The sequence below is a fragment of the Antennarius striatus genome, chromosome 8, assembly GCF_040054535.1.
Source record: "Antennarius striatus isolate MH-2024 chromosome 8, ASM4005453v1, whole genome shotgun sequence".
NCBI lineage: Eukaryota > Metazoa > Chordata > Actinopteri > Lophiiformes > Antennariidae > Antennarius > Antennarius striatus.
The window spans coordinates 15,587,131-15,607,027 of NC_090783.1; the positions used below are offsets into that span (position 1 = coordinate 15,587,131).

At 39.7% G+C, this 19,897-nt stretch overlaps 1 protein-coding gene across 2 annotated transcripts in view; it reads left to right on the forward strand.

Annotated features, from left to right (window-relative positions):
- The window catches only part of LOC137599637 (teneurin-3-like), a 221,358-nt gene that overhangs the window by 146,989 nt on the left and 54,472 nt on the right, over positions 1 to 19,897 (forward strand). For both annotated transcript variants that reach the window (XM_068320595.1, XM_068320596.1), the window contains 8 exons: positions 9,531 to 9,650; positions 11,072 to 11,155; positions 11,309 to 11,433; positions 11,740 to 11,995; positions 12,722 to 12,823; positions 13,781 to 13,975; positions 15,743 to 15,943; positions 17,152 to 17,337. In XM_068320595.1, coding sequence (XP_068176696.1) covers positions 9,531 to 9,650; positions 11,072 to 11,155; positions 11,309 to 11,433; positions 11,740 to 11,995; positions 12,722 to 12,823; positions 13,781 to 13,975; positions 15,743 to 15,943; positions 17,152 to 17,337 — 1,269 coding nt within the window. The remainder of the gene's footprint in view (positions 1 to 9,530; positions 9,651 to 11,071; positions 11,156 to 11,308; positions 11,434 to 11,739; positions 11,996 to 12,721; positions 12,824 to 13,780; positions 13,976 to 15,742; positions 15,944 to 17,151; positions 17,338 to 19,897) is intronic.

Sequence of the window (19,897 nt, forward strand, 5' to 3'; positions counted from 1 at the left end):
CTGTCAATCACAATGAGGTTCAGCCTTTCGGCTGATCCTCCAATCATCTTGCAGAAGTAATGTCCAGGCAAGTTGGGGCCAGCCCACTGTTCCAGTCATCAGCAGAGATGCTGACGGAAAAAAATCAGATTGTCAGGTTTAGAGGAAATGAGGAAAGTATTTCATGCTGTCCCACTAAAGTGGATGGACGGTGAATGGGAAGTTAACAAAATAGAGTCAGTCGACTGTTTAGAAGTAGCTGATTCTGAACAGATTCATCTACAAGATGAACACGTTCAAGTATTTGTAGGCAATAAAAATTTAACAGTGTATTTGACCATTTAATGTTTGACATTTTATGGAACACTGAGAAATTGCCTTTGTCTTAGTGTTATTTCAAAGTATGCATTGTTTATTATTTGTGAAAAGCTGTAGCTTAATATATATGACGTAAACAACATATCCATTAAATATTAGTTTTTATGCAATTTTTAAGCATTCTGCCAATGCACTGCACTGCATTAATTAGCTGAGCCTGTTTAGTGAATAAACGGGTCGTTTGTAGTCCACATTTAATGTTAAACCTCTGTAAGGAGATCTTTAAAAAAATAAGGTGTTCTTTTTTTCCTTCACTGTCAGTTTAATCCGTGTAAGGAAAATGAGATACTGTGGACATTTCTGTGGAAGACAACCACATACAACAGTGTTAATATTTGATTACTGATGTTAGCGGCTGTTGAAATAAATTATAAGTCACAATGATGATCATTTATGTCACTATAAGCACCGAGTCTGGATTCTTATCTCATTTATGGACAGTTGTGAAGTGAATTAAATTGAATGATGAGTTAAATTGGGTCTTTATGTATAACACAGTCAGATATTTTCCATTTTATGTATTCATTTTCTCATCTGACAAGAGCACAATGTGAAATACGTACGTGTCGTGGCACTCATATATAAATTTAAACTTAAGAGTAGACCCAACAGGTGCAACTACATCAAAAGAAAGAACTAATTTGGGCTCAAATCCAAGGAGGCTACATGTTTGAATGTAATAATAAAAACACCACAGTGTTTTTCCATCTCTGCTGTCAGAGCACTTTGCTTGTCGTTAAATTGTGTGTCAGTGGTAAAAAGCCCAGAGAGAAATGGAAAAGAATGATAGAATAAAAGAGTCAGGGGGGAGGAAGAGTGGCATCTATCAATTCCCACAATGAACAGAAGCAATTATGGCACCAGCTGAGATGGTACTTGGACTTGAAGAACATTTGCCTCAGGCTTGCCTACGTGTATGTGTTTGTGCGTGTGTGTGTGTGTGTGTGTGTGTGTGCGTGCGTGCGTGCGTGCGTTTGTGTGTGTGTGTGTGTGTGTTTGTGTGTGTGTGTGTGTGTGTTTGTGTGTGTGTGTGTGTGTGTGCGTGTACTTGTTACATGAGCTCCCTTATGCACCATCATTACAGAGATTTTTCTTATATATTCAAGCAGCAGTTTAGTTGGATTTTATGATTCCCACACATCAATGTTTGATACACAAACTACAGTGAATCTATCTCACATTAGCATAGAAGGGTGCATCCTCCCACATAGATCCACAGTTCTTAACATACAAGATGTTCAAGAACAAACAGCAGCATATTAACACGTATGCTTCCATAGAGATGTGTATTAGACTTCCCTTCAGTTTAAAATACTGCATTTAAGAGAGCATTGGTTGATGATGGAAAAGAGTTCACCTGCTAATGAGCACACACCTATCCCTCAGTGAAGACCTATGTTCCTGTTAAAATAGCAGTGCTCAAGGCTAGACACATTCCAGAATTTAAAGGAAATGGGAGGTGAACTCTGTGTAAATTAATGTTATGGTGAAAAGCACATATTCTGTAAATTGTAACAAGATAAAAGAAAATATAACATTTTGGAATGAACTACTGGCATTCCAAACATTCAATTTCCCATTAAAAAAACTTTCAAACTTTCAAAAATTCATTTTAGATTTATTTCATTATAAACTGCAAAATTTGATATAGATAGATAGATAGATAGATAGATAGATAGATAGATAGATAGATAGATAGATAGATAGATAGATAGATAGATAGATAGATAGATAGATAGATAGATAGATAGATAGATAGATAGATAGATAGATACTTTAATAATCCCGGAGGAAATTGCACATATCCACTGCTCAGCCAAACACCAGGAAAAAACAAAAACAAAACAGAATAGGACATACCACAAGACATACACTACACTAACAGACACATGTAGCATTAACAGTACATATACTAAAGAAAATAAAATATAAACAGTATAAAATTAAAATATAAACAGTATAAAATTAAATTAAATCCAAATCCATTTAACCGCGTGCTGACCTCGCCACCCCCCCCCACCCCATTGTATCTCGTGATGGCACGGGGCACGAAGGAGGACCTCAGCCACTTTGTGGAGGTGCTGTGTGACAGCAGTCTGTCGCTGAAGGTGCTCCTCTCTTGGAGAAGGTGGTTTGCAGGGTTTGGCTGGTGTTGTTCATGATGGCCCTGAATTTAGACATGGTCCTGCTCCCTGGAACTGTCTCCACAGAGTCCAGGCTCAGCCCGACCACTGAGCCCACTCTGCGGATGAGTCTGTTAAGACGGTCCATATCTGTTTTCCTGGCCCCACCACCCCAACACACAATGGTGTATGACAGCACACTGGAGACTACGGACTGATAGAACATGAGAAGGAGCTTAGGATAGATGTTGAAGGAGGCCAGCCTCCTCAGGAAGTACATCCTGCTCTGTCCCTTCTTGTACATACAGTCCGAGTTGAGTGACCAGTCCAGTCTGCTGTCTAGCTGCAGTCCCAGGTACTTATAGTTTCCTACCACCTCCACTCACTGCCCTCGATGAGCACTGGTTGTGGAGAGGGAGGTGCCCACCAGAAATCCAGCACCATCTCCTTGGTCTTGGAGACGTTGAGCTGGAGCTGGTTCTGTTGGCATCACATCACGAAGTCAGCCACCAATGCCCTGTACTCCCCCTCATCACCCTCCCGGATACATGCCACAATCGCAGTGTCATCGGAGTACTTCTGTATGTGGCATGTATCCGAGTTGTGCTTGAAGTCCGATATGTAGAGGGTGAAGAGAATGGAGGAGAGCACAGTCCCCCGGTGGCGCCCCCGTGCTGCTGGTCACCATAGAAGAAAAACAGTCCCCCATACGGACGTACTGGGGTCTGTCCGTTAGGTAGTCCATGATCCAGCTCACAAGGTAGGGGTACACAGCCATGGAGGTCAGTTTGTCCTGTAGGAGCCGGGGCTGGATGGTGTTGAAGGCGCTCGAAAAGTCAAAGAAGAGCACCCTGACAGCCCCCGGTGTCCAGGTAGGAGAGCACACGGTGGAGGAGGTACAAGACGGCGTCAACCCCAACCTTGGCCTGATAGGCAAACTGGAGAGGGTCCATTGCACCCTGCACCTGTGGATGCATGAGCTCCAGGACCAATCGCTCTAGAGTCTTCATTACGTGGGAGGTAAGAGCGACAGGTCGGTGGTCGTTGAGCTCAGTAGGGCATCTTTTCTTGGTTACCGGGACGATGCAGGAGGTCTTCCACAGTGACGGGACCCTCCCCAGGCGCAGACTGAGGTTGAACAATCGTTGCAGGGGGTCCCCTAGTTCCGAAGCACAGGCTAGGAAGAGTTTTGGGGAGATATTATCCAGTCCAGCCGCCTTGTAGGGATGGAGCCTCCACAGCGTTGTCGTCAGCAGGTCTGCAGTGATGACAGTCTCGGTCGTGGTGGGAGCAGGAAGTCGTGGCGAGGTTGGAAGTCCAGTGGTTGAGGTGGGGCCGTTGAGCTTCGTAGCTAATTTCAAACCTTTTTTTGTTTAAATTTAGATAATTATTGCTTACAGATCATGAATATCACAAATATGGTCTCTCACAACATTAGAATATTTTATAAGATCTGCTAAAAAACTTTTTTTTTTCATAAAAGTCAAATTTTTCAAAAGCAAGTAATTAATTTATCCATTCATCACATCAAGAAGCAATCAGCCTGAGGCACTGCTGAGGTGTTATCGAAGCCCAGGCTGCTTTGACAGCGGCCTTCAGCTCATCTCTATTGTGTGGTCTGTAATGTTTCATCTTCCTCTCAATAATACAGCATAGATTCTCTACAGGGTTCAGGTCAGGTGAGTTGGCTAGCCAAGCATATTAACACCATGGTCAGCGGCCCAGTTCTGAGTAGTTTTTGTAGAGTGGGCAGATACCTAGTCCATTTGGAAGAGGAAATCAGCATCTCCATAAAGCTTCTAAGCAGAAGGAAGCAGGAAGTGCTCTAAAATATCCTGGTGGATTGCTGTGTTGACTTTGGACTTAATGGCACACTGTTCACCAACACCAGCAGATGACATGGACCCCAAACCATCATTGATTGTGGACACTTCACACTGGACTTCAAGACAGCCTGGATTCTCTGTCTTGCATTCCACTTTGAAATCTGGGTCCTTAATTTCCCACTGAAATGTAAAATGTACTTTCTTTTGAAAAGGACTTTGTACCATTGAACAATGGTCCAGTTCGAGTTCTTCATAACCCGTGGAAGATTCGTATGATCTTGCATGTGGTTCAGGAGTTGCTGTTCAAGTGCCTCTCGGTGCTCTGACTCCAACTTCAGTCCAGTCCTTGTGAATCTCCCCCAAGTTCTTGAATCAGCTTTACTTGACAATCTTCTGAAGTCTGCGTTCATTTATGTCATTTGTGCACCTTTTCCTACCACACTTTGCCCTGCCAGTCGACGTCCCATGAATGTGCTTTGATACAGCAGCCAACCTTTTCCGCAATCATCCTCTTTCCTTTACAGGATGTCAATAAAAGTCTACTGGAAAACAGTCGGCATGTTGTCCAGTAGACTCTCCATAACTGAGGTAGTGTGCTGAATGGTATGCATCCTGAATAATGGTGAATGGGTTCTGTCCATCTTTCCGTTTGTGAGTTAATAAATTAAATGAGAATTCTCTGCTTATCTTTAATGTTTTTATGCATATAGAATCTTTTCAATTCCTCCATGTGAATAATTTGAACCCAAGCTCCATTGCCATAGGTTTACCCCTCTTGTTCTCCATGAGACAAAACATTTTTAGATGTTTTTTTTTTATACATATGAGTTTCTTTCATCTCGTTGCCATAAAAGTAACAAATGGTTCAGTACTACACACTTCACAAATAACTTTGAGGTTATAATGACTGTCTCAAGGCTAGATTATGTTATGAGCCAGTTATCTTGACAGCTTTCTGTACACACTCACTTTACACACATAACATTGCTACTGTGAAGCACTCCACATAAATATCTAGGCCAACATTTCTCAATAAAAGACATTCATATAACAGCCATCTGCCACCTTTCATGAACAGGTATTGTCCTGAATTCATAAGTGGCATAGGCTTGATGAGAGTGTGTGAACAAATCCATCAAGTTAGCTCAATAACATTTTAACAGCTTCTGTGGCGTAAGTCCCAACACTTTTGGCAGTCAAACATATTTACTAACATTTCAAAAGGCAAGTAACTTAAAATCCAAGCATACAGAATCCCAAAATTCCGTGAAATATTTAAATTAAGGTGATCACCAACAACTGCAAAGAATGATTCAAGTTTTGTAATATTTTATGTAATAAATTGTTTCAGTATAGGGTGTCTATTTATTTCTGTTAATATAAAGTACATCCGCAATATTTGGAATAGTGAAATAAAGCAATTGTGTAGCTCATGCCCACTTTAATTTATGTCAAAGTTGTTCAGTCAGGAACTATTTTTTGTCAGACTTTTAGCACATAAAACATTGTTTGAAAGAATTCTTCGTCTTTGTTCTCTGTCTTCAAATGATGAGGCTTTTTCAGTAGGTCTACATCTTAGTTCAGCTATAAAACCAAAAACACTAAAATAAGTGAAACCGTTGCTCCAGCTGTTTCATGTCCTCAACTCATTTGGGCTCTTTAAAGCAGTGAACTAGGCTGCTGTAATATCTCTCAGTGATGAAGCACAAAGCTCACAAGGTTGCTCATTCCAGTCCTGCTTTGAACGTCCCCTATTGATCCAATGAGTTGTCCCGCTGTGGGGATTTTTAGTAAAGTATCAACAGTTTACACATATTTATCAATATAAAATATTCAACACCAACACGAAGAGAACTAACACCAACCTTTTTGTCTACAGTCGGTAACTAAATATTTTTGAAATATTCCCTTCATTTCTAATATTCTTAAATGGTTCTGTCTTTTAGAGCTAGTTTTGGATGTATGACTACCATGGCCACTAATGCACACACACACACACACACACACACACACACACACACACACACACACACACACACACACACACACACACACACTCCTGTTGATTAGCCAGCACTCTCCCATGACCCTTTGCTCCTGTCCTCACCAGGGGTTTGTGGGTAACAGGCTAGCACAGCATGACTCTAATTTAATGAGGTGAGAGATGTGTATGTGTGTGTATAATCGGTGTGTTTGAGTGTGTGTTCGTGTGGGTGGGATGGAATCCACAGCAGGGGTTTCTCTCACTAAATGCTCCCAAGTTGAATCAGTAATTGGTCGTTGACTTGACTCTCCACAGTGTCTGCTGTGAACGCATGAGGAATCCAATCCGCACTCTTTGTGTGTTTCTAAACAATACAAGCAGGTTAACACGCTCATTTTTTCTGACTGGTGAGAAAATTATCTAATTTGAAGACACAAATAGTATCACATGATAACAGCTATTATTATGTCATTGTCACTCATGCTAACAGTGGCCTTCAGAATCTCATATCCTCAACTCAATCCCATCTAAAAGCACCAATAGGCCTCAATTTAAAAAGCTTATGATGTGCACTCTTATCAACTGAGTTACCTGAGTTCCATTGTGTTTGCCCCAGAGGAGTTTACACTCACCTGAATGCAATGCAACAAGGAAGAAAACAGCCTGGTGTAACAGTCACATTTTGTTGGAATTTCACCCCATTTTTCTAGATATTCAGCATGCACTGAAGCTTATGTGTTAACGACATAGCAACAGAAAGTAAAGCTGTTGTTGTCATTTTTTATGTGTCTGAGAATATGTGCCTCCTCCTCAATCAAGAATCAATTGTGAAAGTTCAGTCATAGTGGAGAGGCTGGTAATGGTTGGAATTCTTACTTGTGACCCCCAGCAAAAAATGGAAAACCAGTAGCCAGGCTGAAGAGATGATTGTCACCGAGTCAAACAAAAACCTCTTCAACATCTGAAAGTGAAAGAAGAAAAAAAAGACCTTAGGCAAAACCAAATCAAATGAACCCCTGTGGTCTAATTTGTGTCAGTTTAGTATTCCTCACCCACAAAAAAGGCACAGAAGCATGCATGAAAAATGGCTTTATCAAAAATGATAGTGATAGTTGAATATAATGCATTTATTCATCCTGCTACGAGCTCCACCATGTTGATCTGACTAATATGTTCTTGCCATTATGAAGCTAAACACAGGCACCAAGAAAAAGCCTACCTGCACAAAGGATGTGAGAACATCAATCAGTTAGAGCAATCGACTGATCGTCTTTCATGATCCCACATCACAACAGCTAGCATTCCATTGTCCACAGAGAGGAGAGTTTTGGAAAATATCATAGCCTTTAAATGTAAAAAGAGAAAAGATTAGACTCTTTATTTTTTGTTAAAATTTGTGTTGATGGTGGTTTTTCCGACTATGCTACCAGCATTACATAAAAATTCATAGAAATTTACACGTTCGTGTAAACTCAGACAACAGCCTACGCTATTAAAGTCTACCATCTAATTATGCTGGGCTGACTAGACCTCACATTAAACCATATTCCCATGTTGCTCGTTTTGCTGATTCATTTTTTATAATGCCACATCAGCTCTGCAGTTCTTCATCACAGTCAGCATAAAACTGGAGACTCCATAATAAACAGAGGGACTCAAAATTTCAGGGAGGAGGTGCGATGGTAGATAGTAATTTGTGAGGTGACACACCTTCTCAGTTAACAAGACCTTTAGAGAGAGACAAAGGGTCCTCATAATTTAGCTATGTTTGTACAAGTTAACGTAGCTACACAAAAAGAAAGAGGCAAATTGCTCAGAAGATGATCAAGAGGGTTCTGAAAAACTAAAAGAGGTTGTTTTTTTTGCAAAGACACTTTAATCACATTCAAATATTTTGTAATTTTACATTAGATGAAGCACTAAAGTGCTTCAGAAGAAGATTTTTTGCAAAAAACTTCAATCACATTAACATTTAGAACATTTAGAACATTTTACAATTTTTCATCAATGAAACTTCAAAAACACTAAACACTCAAAAACACTAAACACCAATAAACACCAAGAAACAAAGGGAAATACAATATAAAAATTGGTACATTATAACAGGAAGTTTGCAAAAGTGAGGTGGTCATCAACTAAAGTGCATAGGACATTTTTGTAACACCAGATATTCCTAAAGTTCTTCAGGTCTTTTGTCAATTTATAGAAACCAAATTCTAGTTTTAAGCGACATCTGATGTTACAGCAAAAAACAGTAGCTGCTTCTTGAACAGTATTGTTTTCAATTCTCCTCTTCCTGGTCACATAAATTGCAGGTTTTGCCTCCCCAGAAATAAAATGTAAAAGCTGCCATTTTCTCTGATTCGATCTATTGTACCCAGCACCGTAGATGAATTTCCTGATACTAAAATTTTCACTGAACAAATTAAAAACATTCGTTAGAAGAGTGAAGAGCACTGCAAGTCTCCCACAGTAAGTGTCTCAAAACCTCTCACTGCCCCAGAGAAGATGTCTGCATGTCATCCCGAGGGACAAAACATGCACCACGAAAAATAAAACTACAGCCACATCACAATAAAAGTAATAGACACTTGGTGGCCATAACAAAGTGGAGAGATTATTTACAAGTTCAATTATGTACATTGACTCACACATACACACACACACACACACACACACACACACATACACACACACACACACACACACACACACACGCAAACACACATGCATGCGTGTGTGGGTGGGTGGGTGTTTTCTCGCCTGTGTGTAATACACTGTGTTTTGCTGTGTGCATGAGCCATTTACTCATGCACACATTATTGAGTTCAGGCATACAGAAATGTTTTTTTTTTAGAATACGACATGATTTTTTTTACAAATGACTTTTTAGTCATTCTGTAAATGTATGTAAATGTAACTCTAAATGTTCCTTCTTTTCTTATCTTAATAATAATCTCTAATAAAATATATATAATGAGATAGAGCTAATTAAAATAATAATAATTCTATCTTTTTTCTTCCTTTTTTTCTACCCACACCCATATTTCCTATATCCTCCTGTTGTTTCCTTTCTTGCCTGATATTAATTTCCTTTTTTGCCTCATCTTCCCTTTATCACTCTCTTCACAGTTCTTTGCACGTCTCTTTTCTCTACCTGATTTTAAATGTACACACTGTTAACCTACCTGTTTTTCTCTTGCTCTCCTTATCATCATGGTTTCCTCCTCTCCTCCTCAGCTATGCACCTGTTTGGTCTGAACTGGCAGCTTCAGGACAGTGAAGCGTATGGAGCTTTTGAAAATGGAGGCGTGGGAAGAGATACAACTCCAAACACCTTCATGGTGTCCACGGACAACGGTGAGTTCATTCACAATTCATGATTAGCTCATATTCTCCACCAGTAACATGGCCTCCATTTATGTTCATCCACTGCAGGAGGTAGTGTGATGTTTTACTGTGTGTTTGTACATAATAAGTGACTACTACTCTGACAATATGTACTACTGTATTCTAAATGGGCATCAAACCAAAGTAACTGATCAAAAAGTAGAGAATACAGGAGAGACACTGTCAGATGATGTCTAGGAAACAGCTTGAAGTTATTTAATTCACTGATTACAGGCCAGGATTTGTGTTCTCTGTAATTTTTTGTGATTTTTTAAAACCCTTTTAAAGTTTTAAAAAATGCTACTGGTCTCTGGTTTCCTGTTGAGTTCAAATGTGTCTAAAAGGATGTAAATTTACTGCCTTGCTGTGCCTTCTTCTAAAAATGAGGCTAATGGAAAATTTGTGTATTTGTTGTAATTTCAAACTTAATAAGCAGAAATATTAATGCCTTTCAGTCTAAGTGTTATCTCAGCTTCCAATATGCTTAATAATAACATTACATTTATGACAAACACTGCTGGACAAAATATCAGTCTTGAGTTTGAACACCGTGCAACAGGCAGCTGAACAGGTAGTGTCTAACATTAGCTGGGCTCCGCTCTCCATCAAGATGATGAAATCCCATGTTAGTTATTACCTTTTCCTGCAGACTCCTCAAAGTCTGCGCTGTGTTGCTTCTTTACAAGTACATGTACAGCAGTTTTATCAGTTTTGATGCATCTCTCCAGACATCGTACGTGAAGGTCTAAATGTTCTGGTCCATCCATGAAGATGCTTCCAAGCCAATAAACCATCAGCAGCTGCTCCATGACCACCAAGAGTAGACAGAGTAACATTAGGTTCTAAGTACATTTTGTGGTGCAGCTTAAATTTAAAAAAAATACACCTAAATAATACACACTGACTCCCTCTCACACATACACACACACATACAAACACACACACACACACACACACACACACACACACACACACACACATGCACACACACACGCACACAACTGAATCAATTGGTTAACTGCCCAGATGTAATTTCTTAAGCTGTTAAAGTATAATGCCATGAAAGGGGGGGGGGGGGGGGCAATGAAAATTACAAGCTTTGAGCAGCAGTGGAACCATACCAACAGTATACTGATTAGTAATTACAGAAAAATACATTCAGGTCAATTTGCATTATTTAATAATGGAGCATTCTTATTTACCATGATTAATATTAGGGAACTGAATGAAACCTGTCCTGCATGACAGTTTCTTCTTCGACTGATCAGCCATGTAATGACCGTGTAAGCCATCATAAGAGCAAATTAATGTGTGACTGTGATTTTTTGTGTGTGTGTGTGTGTGTAATGGGAGAAGTAGTGTTCATTGTTGGTATTTTCCTTTCTGTTCAGGAAAATTATTTCTTCTGGAGAATAACACCATAGACACAGGAGAAGTGGACGTGGGGAGGCGAGCCGTACAAGACGTACCACCAGGTAATCGACACAAACACATGAACCCAACTGTCTAGTCTGTGATATTTTTATTTTATTGTTTAGAAATATTTATTTATATCTGAAAGACGGGAAAATTACATGAGTGCTTTAATCACTCATTTCTGCTGCTTTCTGTTTTCTTCTGTATTAAAGGAGTGTTTTGGAGGTCCCAGCTATATATCGACCAACCTCAGTTCTTAAAATTCAACATTTCCGTGCAGAGAGATGCTCTTGTAGGGGTGTATGGACGCAAAGGCCTACCACCCTCTCACACACAGGTTGGCTACACACACACACACACACACACACACACACACACACACACACACACACACACACACATACATGCATTACTAATATTAAAATTTTCAATATTACCTTTTCAATATGTATTGTATTTCATTAATTCATTTTAAATTTACTTGGTCATTGCCCACTCTTTGTAAAAAAAAAACTGGAAAAGAACACATTTTCACATGTGTGATAGTTACATCCAAGAAATCTGTCTGGTAATAGTCACAAAAATCAAAAAACTCGAACTCAGTGAATGAATCAGTGAATCTCTGTGTATGATTGTCTTCCAGTATGACTTTGTGGAGCTACTGGATGGCAGTCGCCTCATTTCCAAAGACAAGCGTGCGCTCAGTGACATGGACTCAGGACATGCTGGCATAGAGGGTGCACATGAGGAAGAGTCTGAGAGAGGATCTCGACACGCCCGCTCAGTGAACCTCCACGAGGCTGGCTTCATCCAGTACCTGGACACCGGAATCTGGCATCTGGCATTTTACAACGACGGACGCAACACCGAACAAGTCTCCTACAACACCCTTTTAATAGGTGTGAAACTAATACAACTTTTTTAAAGCATATACTGTAATATATTAAATAAATATATAGAAATGTAAGGTCATAAATTGTATTGATTGTATAAATATATGAATCCTAAGAAAAAAACAGTTGGTGATTACAAGGGAACATTGTTAAAAGAAGGCACACGCTGTGTAAAGTACATGTTACTGCTGACTGAAGAATTTTATATACAGCTTATTCATTCATGTATTTTATGTAGCAGAGTCTGCATTAGCTGCAACAGAGATAAAGTCAGTCTTATTATTTTCACATAATTGTGTTTGTAATCCTTTAAAAAAAACAGTTATGTTGTTGCTACATCAGACAACTCTGTGTGTGTGTGTGTGTGTGTGTGTGTGTGTGTGTGTGTGTGTGTGTGTGTGTGTGTGTGTGTGTGTGTGTGTGTGTGTGTGTGTCTGTGTGTGTGTGTGTGTGTGTGTGTGTGTGTCTGTGTGTCTGTGTGTCTGTGTGTCTGTGTGTCTGTGTGTCTGTGTTTTGGGGGGGGGGGCAGTTAAGTGAAACACAGATGAGTAGCAGTAGTGTAATTTGAAGTTTGAATGTGTTAATCTGATTGGCTGTAACTACAGCAACCACAGAGGACCAGTCCGCTTGTGTGGTTTTATGTATGTACATACATTTACATATTCAGCATTCCCATTTAACTTTACGCTTAACCTCCCTACCCCCATCTCTGTCTCCCTCTCTTATAATCAGAGTCGATCATGGAGTGTCCTCAGAACTGTCATGGAAACGGAGACTGCCTCTCGGGCCTATGCCATTGTTTCCCAGGATTTTTGGGGCCTGACTGCTCTAGAGGTTAAAACACACACAAACACTCTGTTTTCCATAGAGAGGCGGTACCTCTCAGGAGATGATTATCAGGATTATAACCTGCACCCTTGGGTCTCTGCTTTGTCATCATTCCGTCTTTATGTACAATGAAATGAGTAGTCCAGACGTATTATACATTTGTATTACTGGAGGCCTGTGCTTTGACGTGTTTTTGTTCTGTTCAGGTTTGTTGTCTTTATCCGCCTTCGTTGTACCTTACAGATGAAATCTCATCCAGCTGTCAAACAGGCAATGCAGGCTTTCCCAATAGATCCAGGATTGTCTTCACAAAAAAGAGGCAGTGTTTGCAGACTATGACAAAAAAAGGAAATGCGTACAATTAGGAGAGAGCAATTTGTCACCAATGGTGTACTAACTATCATTTTCAGGAACTGGAAAATCCATTACCAGGATTCAATATTCTTTAGTTTCCATTATTATTTCAGCCATCCCAAAAATTCCCAACAGTTTTCAGCTTTACCAGGCCGCTCACATACACACACACACACACACACACACACACACACACACACACACACACACACACACACACACACACACACACACACACACACAAATACATGTGTTACGCACATGTTATCTTCAGTGCAGTGAACGGACAGTATCAGCCTCTTGTGGAAGCTGAACCCTAATCTTATTCTTGGTAGGTGATTTCCATCTACCAGCAAAGCCTGATTGACAGGTTGTTGATGTAGCAGCTACTAACAAGCAAATCTGGGTGAGGCCAGAGGACAATTACTATTTTATGCTACAGTGGCAGTAATAATTTCTGGAAACATATGTGCCTCATATTTGTAAAATGTTACCTTGTATTTGATATGTTTGTTGTTTGCAGACACTGCAGAATTACAAGAGGACAATTTGGAACAGTTGAAGGACTCTGTTCTTGCTAAACCTTTTTCCCGTGTGTTGCTGCTTCAGCTTCCTGTCCAGTACTGTGCAGCGGCAACGGCCAGTACTCTCGAGGCCAGTGCCAATGCTACAGCGGATGGAAAGGTACTGAGTGTGATGTGCCAGCCAACCAGTGCATCGACATTAACTGTGGTGGACATGGCATCTGCATCGTGGGGGCCTGTATCTGCAATACAGGTTATAAGGGCGAAAACTGTGAAGAAGGTGAGACAAATTTCATGCAACAGACACACAGGAGTACATTAGATATTCATGTATATTACTGAAATCCAGAAACGTGTTGGAAATATTTCTGTATAAAGTTAGAGGAGCATAAATAGATTGTGTACACTTAAAGTGAACTTTAAGTAAACTAAAGTTCACTTTAGTGAACTAAAGCATTGCTTATTCTAAAACAAGTATTCATTCTGTTTGATGTAATTAGATGATAGTTCATATCTGGTTTCACACAGTTCAAATGATTTTAAAAAATATTAATACTAGACAGTGCTTGTTACTCAGCAACTTGTGTGTTCTATTGTTTGTTTGTTTGTTTGTTTTGTTTTGTTGCTCCCTGGAATTATTATGAATACAGGAAACACTCATATGGCTCTGCTGAATGAAAGCAGAGTTATGACAAAGCTACTACTTTTGAGCCGTCCATAGCTGTGCCTTGACATTTTCTTTTTAATGTACATACATTTCTTGCAAAATAAAGACACACATACAGCCAGTGAGCAGAGACACAATGTTCCAAGAAACAAAAGACTGTGTGGCAGGGGGGGAAATTCCAAATCAAAACCAAAGTCCAAACAAGCTAGAAATCACCAGGGAAACTTGTAGGACAAACACAGGGAATGACAAGAAACGGGCAGGAACATGTCACAAGACATCATATGAAACACTGACTCACTGGCAACCAAAGAGAGGAAAACACACAGACTAAATACCCTGAAACAGGTATCAAAGGGAGGAAGACCGTCAGGCATGGATGGAAACAATCACACAATCACACCCTGGAGGAATAATGTTAAAGGACAAGCAAAAGGAACTAAAGGGGCAGAAACGCAAATAACAACTAGTACAATGATATAAACAATGAACACACAACAAAAACAGAAGGTTTTACAGGGTAAACAAAAAGAATGCACCATGGAGCATGTCTCCCAAAATGAAACAGAAAACAAAAACCACATAAGCTTCCAGATAAAATAAATATCAGCCGCATGGCATTTCATTTTGATCTTCCCCTTCCTGATGTCACCAGTGGAAAGTCTTTAGAACGTTTGTGTGCAATTTCTTGTTGGTCATGGATCCAGTCAGACTGCATGAAATACTCCAATGAGAAACACTGATTAAATCTCTCACTGTAAATTTGTAGCTGCTGAGAGTTGCAGCCTGATGTGTTACCGAGTCTTCACATGGACTTTAATCAGGCTGGTCATTGATGACTTCTCTTTAATGAAATTAACAATGACCACTGCTCTGCCCAATGCACTGGCAATTAAGACATAAAACATATAGTAGGAAATTTTCTTTGGTTTAAGTCCAATGATATAAAAAAAATCAAGTCTGCAAATAAATGAAGAAGAGGCAGCAAATTAAATAAATGTAATGTGAGGTAGGCAGGCAATGCAAACAGTGAAAGTGTTGGTAAAATGTTATATTGAAAATGAGTGTATAATTCATCTAATGGAAAAAAATGTATCATGTATGAAAGATCATATTAACTATAATGATGAAAACTTACAGTTTAATAAGTAATAAGCATTGAATTTGGATTCTCAGTTCAAATAGTCTGTTTGGTGCAGCCTTAGTATGAAAGATATTACTTCATATGATATTGATTCCTCTTTGCATCGTGAACACGTACCTAAAAGTTTCTGTAAAAGGGATATTTACATTTTTTTACTTGTTTACTGTACATGCATACAGTACAAATACTGTACATAGTACATATTTTATAACTCTACTGTATCTCTTTGTCTTCAGTGGACTGCATAGAACCCAGTTGTTCCACACACGGGGTGTGTATTCATGGTGAGTGTCACTGTCAGCCAGGCTGGGGTGGAGTCAGCTGTGAGATTGCCAAGGCCATGTGCCCAGACCAGTGTTCAGGTCACGGAACCTATAACACAGGGACCAGCACTTGTGCCTGTGAACAGAACTGGACTGGGCCGGACTGCTCTTTAGGTGTGTATTGTGTTTCAGTTGATTTTTTTATTTGGCAGCATTGTCCTAGGCGTGAAAGTCATTAGGGAGTGATAAAAATATGAAGGGGAGACATGATATGAAAAAAGTAATTTATTAAGCATATAAACATAATTTGGACATAAGTCACTATAGGAGGAAGCACACAAGATGTGAAATGTAGAATGTGAAAAACTAATCAATTGTATGGTAAAGTTATTGATAATGTAATTGTTGCACAGTAGAAAGTCTATAAGAGGTATTTGCCATCAATGGTGTCCAAAGCACTTGGATGCAAATAAAACCTTTTTATAAAAACTTCAAATCATCCAGGACTCAAACTCACCTCCTGACACACCATTTTGATGATCCAAGATGTTTGTATGTGCACTTTATTTTTGTAAAAAGTAATTGCTCAATGTACATTTAAATATTATCAGCAGAATTTGTACAATGCATTTTTCAGCACTAAAGTTAAAAAATTAAAGCTCTGGGAATTTCAGGATGGTCGTACAACTTTAGTCTCAAATGAGCAAAAAATGTGGAAAGATGTTTCCTAAGCGCTACTTGTTTTCATGCTAGATGTACAGACACAGTAAAGCATACACATACACAGTAGCTAGCTGTGCAGAATCACAGATCTCAGTCCAACACTGCCAACACCAGACACAACTCACAGGAGAATTGGTGACAGACTTGCTGGAAAGGCATCTCATTTGACTGTTACACCTTATTTTTCGTCACAATATTATGTTTTCATTTTAACAGATCAGTTCTGTCTGAACCAGAGCCTTGAAGGAAGCTTGAGTGTCATAAATCTACAGTTATTTGTTCAGATGTAAATATGTGCTATTTGGTTAAACATATGATAAATGGACATTACAACACAAATCAGTTTTCAATATTTCATACATTGATGGCAGAAGATAACATGTAAGGTGCTCATCATACAAGAGTGGAATAGCTATAGCAATTTGGGATTCAGTGTCTTTCTCAAAAACACTTCAACATCTAGACAGCAAGGGATGGGAATCCAGCAACCAACCATTTCATAATTGAACAACTACTCTGCCTCTTAAATAGAAAGACAGCAGCGATATCAAATATATCCCAGCAGGAAGTTGTTCTCTGCTGCCAGCAACACTGAGCAGTTTTTACGTACTGACTACATTTACATACTCATGATGCAAATGCGTGTGTTTCTCCTACAGAGGTTTGTGAAGTGGAGTGCGGCAGCCACGGCGTTTGCTATGGCGGGGTGTGTCGGTGCGAGGAGGGCTGGACAGGAACTGTCTGTGACCAGAAGGCCTGCCACCCGCTGTGCAGCAAGAATGGTGTGTGTAAAGAGGGGAAGTGTGAGTGCGACCAGGGATGGACAGGGGAGCACTGCAATATTGGTGAGTGGATCACACGTACGCCTGAACACACACTCACGCACGCACACACAAACACACACACACACACACACAGGATTTCAAAACAAATTCCCAACTGCTCTCCCTTTCTAACTGTATATTGATAATATAGCTGTAGCACACAGTCCTGTACCGCACCCACAAATGACTTGTGTTTTCATCAAGTTACTTTACCTTAAGAAATGTAGTCTGTATGCATAACTCTACCCAGCGCACATGTTCAGCTGCTTTGTGTGCTGGAACTGGTACCGAACAAATGATATGCATTTGGATATTTAGAGCTATTTCTCAGGACAAAAACTGTTCGAAGCTAACCACTAAATAAACACTCTTGCTTTGCTGGGGAATGGAGCACTGTCTGTCATTATTATATCCCACAAAGCGGTGATGTATTGTAATTGTTAGTGTTTGTATGTACATCCATCCGTCCGCCCTTCCATCTGTTCACCAAATATCTTCACAACCGTTGTATAGAGAAAGATGAAACAAAAAGCACATTATTCATGCAACAAAAGGGGATCCGGAAGTGCGCTACATTCTGTGAGTCTCGGACTTCCGTGAGGCACAAAAGTGCTTTAAACAGTCAATAAGAGGAGGTGGTTTAATATCAGTATGAGGAGGATTCATACACGTTTAAAATACCGTAAATAATAACACTAATAGTTTGTCGCTCTATCGTGGAATTTGTTAATCACATGTGGCTTCTGAAACCGCGAGGAACGACGGCGCACTATACCTTTTTAGGTACACATCTCTGAAACCTGATGAGATATAATCACAAAACAAAAAGCAACATTTTCAGGTAGCCAGAGGCACAAAAATGTGTAGGTCAGGGTAAAATGTTGAATTCAGGGGTGTCGTGGGATGTTGCAATCTCTGACTGCCTTGTTGTGTTTGGTATCTTGTTCATAGAAGAGAAAGGTCCTTCTGAATGACTGATAGTCAAACAGTGAAACAGATACTCATTAGGGGTTTTACGGCAGCTTCAACTCTCACATCGCTTTGAAAGCTATTTGTTATCAAACAGACAGACAGCTACAGTATTGCTGGGAAGACGCTTCAGACTGGCTTCAGTTATTTTCAGTGAGTCACAGACACTGACACAAACGGAGAGGGATGCCGACAGCATAACAACAGTGAGATGAGGAGGAATCCATTTAGAGTGCTTAGCCAACAAACAGCTTGTTTGTTTAGATGGATTGTATGGCTGGGGAGACGATTCATACAGGCTCGCTCTGTTCTCCTTCTGTTCTCACATCTCTAACCATCACACTATAAAACTGTGCAATCATTTCCAATGTTCTTTTTTTCTTGTATTTTCATTATTGGTATACTGCTTTTGACTGGTAATTCTTTAGTAATTTGATAGGGGTTGGCTGTGGCTCAGGAACGATAATGTTCAGCCACATATTGGAACGTTGGGTTTGTGAGTGATTGTGTGAATGGTGTTTGTTCATGATCAGCAAGCAGGTGGTAGCCTGTGTCAGCCTCTGTATCTGAATTACTGAATGTTAGCTTGTGCTGTGTGTGGTCATTCACACAAGAACAGAAATTCATTAGTAGTAGTAGTAACAGTCTTTAATGATATTAAAATACATGGGACATAATGTAGATTCAAACCTTATGTCAGAATCATTTCTATAGAAGTAATTCATTATGTAAAAGAAGAAATGGGCGCTTGCTTGACTTTGAGAAATGAGTTTACGGAAAAGCAATTTATTCTGTTTCACACGTCACATTGTCAGGTAAACTGTCAGTCACAAGTTAACATTCATTTTATTATTTATTTATTTATTATTTATTTATTACGTGTCACACACATGCACACACACACAAACACACACACACACACACACACACATACACACACACACACACACACACACACTCACGGAAACAGAGTTAGCTTGTAGGACAGAACAAATGAACAATTTGAATGGAAATTCCATAACTGCGACACGTGTTCCTGATTTGTTGTATATTTCTAGCTGGAACCCGTGGAAATTCCACGATAAAACAATAATATCAGACTTTGTTTTCTTTTTTTCTTCGCCGACACAAGAAGCTGTAACGGCTCCACACGACAACGTGGGGTCCATCACAATCAAATTATATATACCGCTATGTTTGACGAGGCCAAAACAGCTCCGTAACTGAGACATAGACAAATGTAAAGACTGGAGCTAACTCCGCTATCGACCCGAACTTCGGGGTAGACGCCGGAAGTGTGACAGCGTGAGGTTTTCAAGAGAGCTTATTCACATATATGGGTGGGTGGATAGTTGGAACATATCAAGAAATAATTTCAGTTTCCAAACTGACTTTATCTTAAAAAATATTACTTAACTCACCCCTGGACTTTTCAAATGAAGCAAAGATTCTCCTTTTGTTGTATTTTAGTGGAAAAGGCTAACATAAACGTGTCCGTGTATGTTAGCCATTCACTTGATCACTCAACACAATGGAACCGGCATTGAGGCTCAGCTGCTTCAACCACCACACACCAGGATGTTCTTTTGTCCGGGAACATCTTCAACCAAAT